We start from the raw sequence: 10,000 nt of genomic DNA, 5'->3' as shown, positions 1-10,000 counted from the left end.
TTCTCTCTTCTCTCTTCTCTCTTCTCTTCTCTTCTCTTCTCTTCTCTTCTCTCTCTTCTCTTCTCTTCTCTCCTCTTCTCCTCTCTTCTCTTCTCTTCTCTTCTCTTCTCTTCTCTTCTCTTCTCTTCTGTCTGTTCTCTTCTCTTCTCTTCTCTTCTCTTCTCTTCTCTCCTCTCCTCTTCTCTTCTCTTCTCTTCTCTTCTCTTCTCTTCTCTTCTCTTCTCTTCTCTTCTCTTCTCTTCTCTCCTCTTCTCCTCTCTTCTCTTCTCTTCTCTTCTCTTCTCTCCTCTCCTCTCCTCTTCTCTTCTCTTCTCTTCTCTTCTCTTTTCTTCTCTTCTCTTCTCTTCTCTTCTCTCCTCTTCTCCTCTCCTCTCCTCTCTTCTCTTCTCTTCTCTTCTCTTCTCTTCTCTTCTCTTCTGTTCTGTTCTGTTCTGTTCTCTTCTCTTCTCTTCTCTTCTCTTCTCTTCTCTTCTCTTCTCTTCTCTCCTCTTCTCCTCTCTTCTCTTCTCTTCTCTTCTCTTCTCTTCTCTTCTCTTCTCTTCCTCTTCTCTTCTCTTCTCTTCTCTTCTTCTGTTCTGTTCTGTTCTCTTCTCTTCTCTTCTCTTCTCTTCTCTTCTCTTCTCTTCTCTTCTCTTCTCTTCTCTTCTCTCTCTCCTCTCCTCTCCTCTCCTCTCCTCTCCTCTCCTCTCCTCTCCTCTCCTCTCCTCTCCTCTCCTCTCCTCTCCTCTCCTCTCCTCTCCTCTCCTCTCCTCTCCTCTCCTCTCCTCTCCTCTCTCTCCTCTCCTCTCCTCTCCTCTCCTCTCCTCTCCTCTTCTCTTCTCTTCTCTTCTCTTCTCCTCTCTTCTCTTCTCTTCTCTTCTCTTCTCCTTTCTCTCTCCACTCCAGACCTGCTGCTGGGAGGCTAATGCTAATGGCCGTTTCTCAGCTCAGCCTGTTGTGGTGCTAATTAACCAGTAACGATGACCCACAGAGACACACACACACACACAGACACCCACATACACACACACACACACACACACACACACACACACACACACACACACACACACACATAACCACCACCATGCAGACACAAACACACACAAACCAAACATGCTGACACAAACACACACAAACCAAACATGCAGACATGACTGACTGACTGACTGAGCAGACGAGTGCTGAGTGAGCGCTGTGGTTTACTGCTCTCTTACTCCCAGCGAGTGAGTTGTACCAAATCAGGAACTGAAAGTTATACTGTTTACAATCCCACCGGCTGTTACACCATTGCAGTGCTGTCACTCTGAAAACAATCCTCATATTTCATGATGTTCATGTTAACGAGGCAGTAGAGTTTTGTAATGCTTTGTTAGTTATTTGCTAGTCATTTGGAAAGTCATAGTTCAACAGAGAGACTGAATCACTACCCGTAGTGACACTAACTCTCCGTCATCCTCACTCCTAATCGTAGGTCATATGCCATACTTGAGTGCTGTGCTTGTGTTTTAATATGATCAAATGTTGTATGTATCTATTCTAGCTCAACGGAAATCGATGACATGCTACGCAAGTCCACCAACCTGCTGTTGACGAGGACACTGAGTGGCTGCTTACAGAACCTCATCAAGAAGCCTCACATAGGCCTCACGGAGGTAAACAACTCTACTAGTAAACAACTCTATTAGTAAACAACTCTATTAGTAAACAACTCTATTAGTAAACAACTCTATTACACATAACCCTCACGCAGGGTAAACAACTGTTTTAGTAAACAACTCTATAAGTAAACAACTCTATTACACATAACCCTCACGGAGGTAAACAGCTCAACTAGTAAACAACTCTATTACACATAACCCTCACTGAGGTAAACAACTATATTAGTAAACAACTCTACTAGTAAACAACTCTATTACACATAACCCGCACTGAGGTAAACAACTCTATTAGTAAACAACTCTATTACACATAACCCGCACTGAGGTAAACAACTCTATTAGTAAACAACTCTATTACACATAACCCGCACTGAGGTAAACAACTCTATTAGTAAACAACTCTATTACACATAACCCGCACTGAGGTAAACAACTCTATTAGTAAACAACTCTACTAGTAAACAACTCTATTACACATAACCTTCACTGAGGTAAACAACTCTATTACACATAACCTTCACTGAGGTAAACAACTATATTAGTAAACAACTCTACTAGTAAACAACTCTATTACACATAACCTTCACTGAGGTAAACAACTCTATTAGTAAACAACTCTATTACACATAACCCGCACTGAGGTAAACAACTCTATTAGTAAACAACTCTATTACACATAACCCGCACTGAGGTAAACAACTCTATTAGTAAACAACTCTACTAGTAAACAACTCTATTACACATAACCTTCACTGAGGTAAACAACTCTATTACACATAACCTTCACTGAGGTAAACAACTCTATTACACATAACCTTCACTGAGGTAAACAACTCTATTACACATAACCCTCACGCAGGGTAAACAACTGTTTTAGTAAACAACTCTATTAGTAAACAACTCTATTACACATAACCCGCACTGAGGTAAACAACTCTATTAGTAAACAACTCTATTACACATAACCTTCACTGAGGTAAACAACTCTATTACACATAACCCGCACTGAGGTAAACAACTCTATTAGTAAACAACTCTACTAGTAAACAACTCTATTACACATAACCTTCACTGAGGTAAACAACTCTATTACACATAACCTTCACTGAGGTAAACAACTCTATTACACATAACCTTCACTGAGGTAAACAACTCTATTAGAATACTCTACTACACATCAACTCCACTGGGGTAAACATCACTACACATTAAACTTGTCTCTTCCAGTGAGCACTGCAATGCCATTAACTCTTGTTTTCACATGTGTCCCATAGCTGGTCCAGATCATCATCAACACGACACATCTAGAGCAGGCCTGTAAATACCTGGAGGAGTTCATCACCAACATCACCAACGTCTCCCCGGAGACCATCCACACCACGCGGCTCTACGGCCTTGCCACCTTCAAGGTTGGTTCCTGAGCAGAGGTCAAATAAGCCGTTTTCTGTGTTGCTGTTGGCAACGCAGAAGGGCAGGATGCTCAATTAGCTTTAGTTTTAAATAAATAAATGAGGCACAGTACACTCGGATAGACTGACTTGCTAAAATCAAAAACATCTGCATATTTATCAATACAAATATTCTTTGTAGTCACAAGCACACACCTCAGACACTTAAGAGGTTTACTGGGATTATAATGCCATCAGCAAAACAAAGTTATTATACTCTGTTGAAAGTTAACACGAATATAAGAAAACAAAGTTATTATTCTGTGTTGAAAGTTAACACGAATATAAGAAAACAAAGTTATTATACTCTGTTGAAAGTTAACACGAATATAAGAAAACAAAGTTATTATTCTGTGTTGAAAGTTAACATGAATATAAGAAAACAAAGTTATTATTCTGTGTTGAAAGTTAACATGAATATATGAAAACAAAGTTATTATTTTCTGTTAAAAAGTTAACTTGTATATAAGAGAAAGCCAAGATGAAAGTTAAGGGAGAATGACATCTTACAAGTAGCCACTGAGTGATAAGTGATTACTCTAAAGCCATCATGCATGCCTGTCATAACCCTCAGGGGTCAGGGGTCAGAGGGCGTGACCTTTAGCTGCCCAACATGAAGAGGTATGATGTCAGCACTCGCTGCCAGATCTCTCAGTCTCTGTCTTTCACCACATTGTCTAGGATTTCAAATATACCTGTGATGAAATCCAGTCGATGGAAAGGGCATTGTGCTTGTTCTTGATCATCATCCGTGTCATCAGGCATTGAGTATCACAGTTATTAGACCTCTGTGATGTATTATTTTCTTCCCTCTGATGGCTTTCCTTTGAATCCAAATCTAGATAAACAGTTTAACTGTCTGGAGATGATCTAGAAAAAGACTCACTCTGTCGCAACAGGCTTTCATTTTTTTGGTTCAGTGAATATGTGTCAACAGTTTTTAATCAAGCAGGATGTCAATCATTCCAGTCAGCAGAAAAATGTGATGCTCTTTTTTTTTTTGGTAACACAATCTAAAACCCATCACCAAGATTGAATAGGATTAAGTTAAATAAAATGGGCACCACGATTGAAATAGTAGAAGGCATAAAACTGAAACAACTGGGTTAACTCATGCCTCCTTTGAACTGCTCTTTAATAGGTAGGTGAGCGTTTCCTTAATGTCAGAAAAGGGTTTTGAGAGTCTTGAAGAATGGTTTACAGCAGCACCTGGTTCACTGATCAGGCTTTCTGAAGAGATGGTCTTGGCATGAGTGGACATTGATTCACACATAGACACGCAGACACGCAGACACGCAGACACGCAGACACACAGACACGCAGACACGCAGACACACAGACACACAGACACACAGACACACAGACACACAGACACACAGACACACAGACACACACAGACACACACATACACAGACACACAGACACACAGACACACAGACACACCGACACACCGACACACCGACACACCGACACACCGACACACCGACACACCGACACACAGACACACAGACACACAGACACACAGACACACAGACACACACACACACACAGACACACACAGACACACACAGACACACACAGACACACACACACACACACAGACACACACACACAGACACACACACACACACACACACACACACAGACACACAGACACACACACACACACACACACACACACACACACACACACACACACACACACACACACACACACACACACACACACACACGTTTCACCATGTAGGGAAATACCTTTTGTGTGTTTCACTTCAGACATTTCGTCTTCAGAACTCCACCTGAAGGGTGTGCTAACACACCTCACCTGAATAGCCTGAGTGAAGTGCACAGGTTGGTGAATAAGCTGGAGTGTGTGGGTGAGTGGGTGAGCTCATCCAACACACCTGTCGGAGGGGCAAACTTTCTTTAGTAGGGCGGAGTGTCTGCTTCCACGGAATTGCAGGTTACGGTTTGCAACAGCCGACTGCTGCTGTGGTGCAATAACATACACACATTGACATACACACACACACACACATCCACACACACACATCCACACACACACACACACACGGTCACACTGTAGCTGACATGAAGTCATTGACGAGACCAATAATGTACCGTTTGTGTTGCGCGTCATCAGGATGCGCGTCACGCGGCGGAGGGCGAGATCTACACCAAACTCAACCAGAAGATCGACGAGTTCATCCAGCTGGCCGACTACGAGTGGGGCATGTCCGAGTCCGACGGCCGGGCCAGCGGCTACCTCATGGACCTCATCAACTTCCTGCGGAGCACCTTCCAGGTCTTCACACACCTGCCGGTAAGTTCACACACACACACACACACACACACTCACACACACACACACACACACACACACACACTCTCACTCTCACTCTCAGTCACACTCACACTCACACTCACACTCACACTCACACTCACAGACACACACACACACACACACACACACACACACACACACACACACACACACACACACACACACACACACACACACACACACACTCACACTCACACACACACGTAAATACCTAAAAATACCTTTAAATTCTTTGTGTGTGTGTTTATGTGAGTTTCTTGTGTGTTTTTATTGCTGTCAATGTAATATCGTTAGTGATGTCCTTGTTGTCCTTGCTCACGTGAGGTATTTTGGTTGTGTATATATATATATATGTTGTGATCACTGGTTTCCTGTGTTATTATATGGTGTCACTGATATGTTGTTGCATGGATGTAGTCGTAATGGTTGTATTTTGTGTTCTTCTGTGAAGTGGAGATTCTGTCTATCATGACAGCGAAGGGTTTCCTGGACAATCATAGACCATCGCACTGCTTATATCAGGGCCTTTATCTTCTGCAACAAGTTTAACCCGAAACAGACAAAGCATTTCAGAACTGTGTGGGTTGAGGAAACCATGCCTCAGAGAATGTCATTAATACGATAACCGTCTGAATCTCCGAACTCGATGCTTATCCTAAACTAAATTCAAAGGGGAGAGAGCCTCTTGTCACCCTGCAACGCCGCACTTTCAGAATGATCGTTAAGAATCTCAGTAAAATTGGACCTTAACGTCAAAAGGATTCTGAGCGTTTAAAGGTTCATGTGATGGTGAAGTGTATCAGTCATTCACAATGAAATCATAGGAAATCGTAAGCCGACTACAAGCTTGTCGGATGGGCAGATTACTTGATGCAAGTTGTTCGACCAGATCAAAGAACGATTCTTTATTGAGTAACCAGGGCTTAAGGCCTTATTCAGGCTTGGTTTCTTCACCTGGAAAAGCCCCACTCTGAAAATTTAATTTCAAATGATTTACGCTAAAGTATCGAATTCCAAGAGGGATCTCTGAGGCTTGTTCCTACTGTGAGGCGCATCGTGTTACCTCCCGGTATGAAATGCGGCGTACAAATAAAGTTTGATTTGATTTGATTTGAGCAAATACTTTTGTTCAAAGTCGACGTGCCCACACAGGCAGTGTACAGATTGCCAAGCGTACATGTTGCTATGGAAATGAGACCCGTGGGCTTGGTGAAGCATCAAGCATCATGTTCTTGGTAGTAGAACTGTAGAACCTTGCCACAGGCTAGTGAAATCAGTTTTAGGCTATGCCCAAACACGCCCTGTGGCTTGCCGCCAAAGTGAATTGCTCGCCCTGTAGCTCGCTCGCTCGCTCTCCTGCTTAATTCTCCGAGCTTAATTCTCCGAGCTTAATTCTCCGAGCTTCCTGGCCTATCCAGAAGAGCCCCCCTCTTTATTTCCCGCTCTTCTTCTTGACATTCAATTTGCACAAACAAAGCGTTGCGTTCTACAACGGAATGTCTCCTCTTTCCTTTTCCTGTTTTCTCCGGTGCTGTGCAATTTTTTGCGTTCTTTTTTTTCCGTCCTCCGCTAGGCATGCTTGGTTTCTGATTCTTCCTTTCTTTTTTCCTGTCCTTTTATTGTTGCCATACTTTCTCTCCCTCCTCCCCCCGCCCCTTAATTTGTCCATGTGTTTTTCTTTTTCTTTCATTTTATTTGTATTTCCTTTTTATTATTTGTTTTCGTGGGTGATTTCTGCTCAGAATAACAACAATGACCATGCCGCGATGTCGGTAAGTAAACCTCCCTGCCTTTCCTCTCCTGCTGCAGAGAACAACAGCATGCATGCCTGTCTGTCCTGTGGACCCGCCCACCAGGCTGCCGCTTGTTTTTGCTTCCTCCTTCCTCCTTCCACGTAATGCCCGAGTATGCCAGGCTAGCCACCTAACCAGCACGTCCCTAACCTGCTACCCCTACCCCCCCCTCCCAGTGTTGCCCCCACCCACCTGCCCTTTAAAATCATCACCATGGTAACCACTGTCTGCGATCCAACTCAGTGGCTTATTTTGCTGTCATACGCTAATTAAAATGTAATACATCATGAAGGATAGATGTAGTACCTCGGATGGTCTCGATAGGTCCGAATTGTATGTATGTGTATATGTATATGTATGTGCATCATCTTTAATACATCAAGTATTTTGCTCTCATGCGCTTTATAGAATAAAATAATTCATCATGCGGAATAGACAGAGGACTAAATATGACATAAACACCCGTATGAGTGTACATATGTGCGTCAAATCTTTTATCATCAGTAATCTCCTGTAATCAGAGTGGTCGTGGATCAGCACTTCAGAAGTGTTGAAGTAGACTGAAGCAAACTGAAATGAGGAAAATATTTGTGTTGATGATGATTTGTGGGCCTTTTTTTAATAAATTTTTTTAAGATTTGTTTTTGGCCTTTTATGCCTTTAATGGATAGATGAGTGCAGAGTTGGACAGGAAATGAGAGGGAGAAGAGGTGGGAGTGGACAGGAGAAATGGCATCGGGCTGGATTCAAACCCGTGACCTCCTTGAGCTTCAAGGCCGAATGTGGTCGAGGCTACTGTGTGAGCTAAAGTGCCCCCCAGATTTGTGGGCCTTTCTGAGTAATCATGAGTAGCAATGCTCCTAGACTGAAATGCAGCGGTGAGACACACCTCGCTTTGGAACACACTGGGTGGGATGATATGATCTTTATAGTACTCAACTAACCGCGTAGCACACAACCACGTCAGGCTATCGGAGTCTATCAGATATAATATAGCTAATCTATCAGATATGATATAGCTAGTCTATCAGATATGATATAGCTAGTCTTATCAGATATGATATAGATCAGTCTATCAGATATGATATAGATCAGTCTATCAGATATGATATAGCTAGTCTATCAGATATAATATAGCTAGTCTATCAGATATGATATAGATCAGTCTATCAGATATATAGCTAGTCTATCAGATATAATATAGATAGTCTATCAGATATAATATAGCTAGTCTATCAGATTTATCTCCCTCTGGAACGAAATTCTGTTTTCTGATTGGCTAATGGGGTGTACATTAAGTTCGTGGAACCCCACACCTTGGACGTAGTCCTAGTAGAAAAGTTAAATCGCCGTTCCATATCAATGCTCTTGAATGGTTACCATTGACAACCAACGTAACGTTTTTTTTTCTTCAAAAAACGCACTACTTTCTCTAACGGGAGCACTAGGCTTCAAATTAAGAATTCATCAGGTTATTATGCATATTAAGTTTCCTAAAGATAAAGGAAATTCTAAATAATAATAAAAATGATAATAAAAACATTTTTGGATGTCTACAAAGGTAATGGACTGCGCGGAGCAACTCCACTTTCGCTACCCGTCGTGGAGTTCTTTGCCCGCAGTGTCCATTACCTTTGTAGAACTGTACAGCTCGTCGGCCGTTATCCCTTACATGATATAGATCAGTCTATCAGATATGCTATAGCTAGTCTATCAGATATGATATAGATCAGTCTATCAGATATGCTATAGCTAGTCTATCAGATATGATATAGATCAGTCTATCAGATATGATATAGCTAGTCTATCAGATATGATATAGCTAGTCTATCAGATATAATATAGCTAGTCCATCAGATATGATATGGCTCAGATGGTGAAGCCACACGACTACTGTAGAGTTATTCTCAACTCTTTCGGGTGATTAGGAAGGTTATTTTTATCGACAGCTTCTCCAAGCACAGTGAAAACACACTGTACTGTAAGTCTGTCAAAGTCTTTGCATTTGTGGCACCCGAGTGTATGTTTCTACACAACCTAGAGAGTTCCACAAATAAACTTGTGTATCAATACACCAAAACAGACATCAAAGACAATGTCGTAATAAGATTTTTAAATATTGTTTTTGGCCAACATACTGTCAGCTCAGGTCCTTTGCAACACACACACACACACACACACACACACACACACACACACACACACAGGCCTTACAAAAGACAGGTGTGCCGCAGAGTTTATCTTTGTTCACCTAAGATATTTCTCTCCGCAGCTCGCAAACCTCACAAAATAGAGCCATCACACTCTTGTCATGACGCGCACACACACACACACACACACACACACACACACACACACACACACACACTTGTCATCACGATCCTCCTGAGGTATTCATTCCTGTCTTGTGCAAGAATCTTAGAGCAGTTATAACTCTTGTCATGTTATATTGGATGAGGAAAAACCCCCTTTTGTTTGGAGTGAAGACTTCAGACATGCATGCCTTCAGGCGATCTGCTTTCAGTCTTATCAGTACGGTGGGGTTGTTGCTCTCCCTCCTTGGAGTGTCTTAGTCTCTTGGGATGGAGGCCCAAATATGTGCAGCAGTGTGGGATGCTGGGAGTTTCAGCACACACACACACACACACACACACACATAATATGTGCAGCAGTGTGGGATGCTGGGAGTTTCAGCACACACACACACACACACACACACACACACATAATATGTGCAGCAGTGTGGGATGCTGGGAGTTTCAGCACACACACACA

At 42.4% G+C, this 10,000-nt stretch overlaps 1 protein-coding gene across 1 annotated transcript in view; it reads left to right on the top strand.

Moving 5' to 3' along the window:
* The window catches only part of exoc6 (exocyst complex component 6), an 81,119-nt gene that overhangs the window by 50,794 nt on the left and 20,325 nt on the right, over positions 1-10,000 (top strand). The window contains exons 15-18 of the mRNA XM_080835651.1: positions 1,523-1,634; positions 2,915-3,049; positions 5,232-5,411; positions 7,175-7,204. Of these exons, the coding sequence (XP_080691777.1) occupies positions 1,523-1,634; positions 2,915-3,049; positions 5,232-5,411; positions 7,175-7,204 (457 nt within the window). The remainder of the gene's footprint in view (positions 1-1,522; positions 1,635-2,914; positions 3,050-5,231; positions 5,412-7,174; positions 7,205-10,000) is intronic.

This window comes from Sprattus sprattus, assembly GCF_963457725.1.
Source record: "Sprattus sprattus genome assembly, chromosome: 3".
Classification (NCBI taxonomy): domain Eukaryota; kingdom Metazoa; phylum Chordata; class Actinopteri; order Clupeiformes; family Clupeidae; genus Sprattus; species Sprattus sprattus.
Note: the sequence above shows the minus strand (reverse complement) of the source record. Positions and strands in the feature narration are given on the sequence as shown.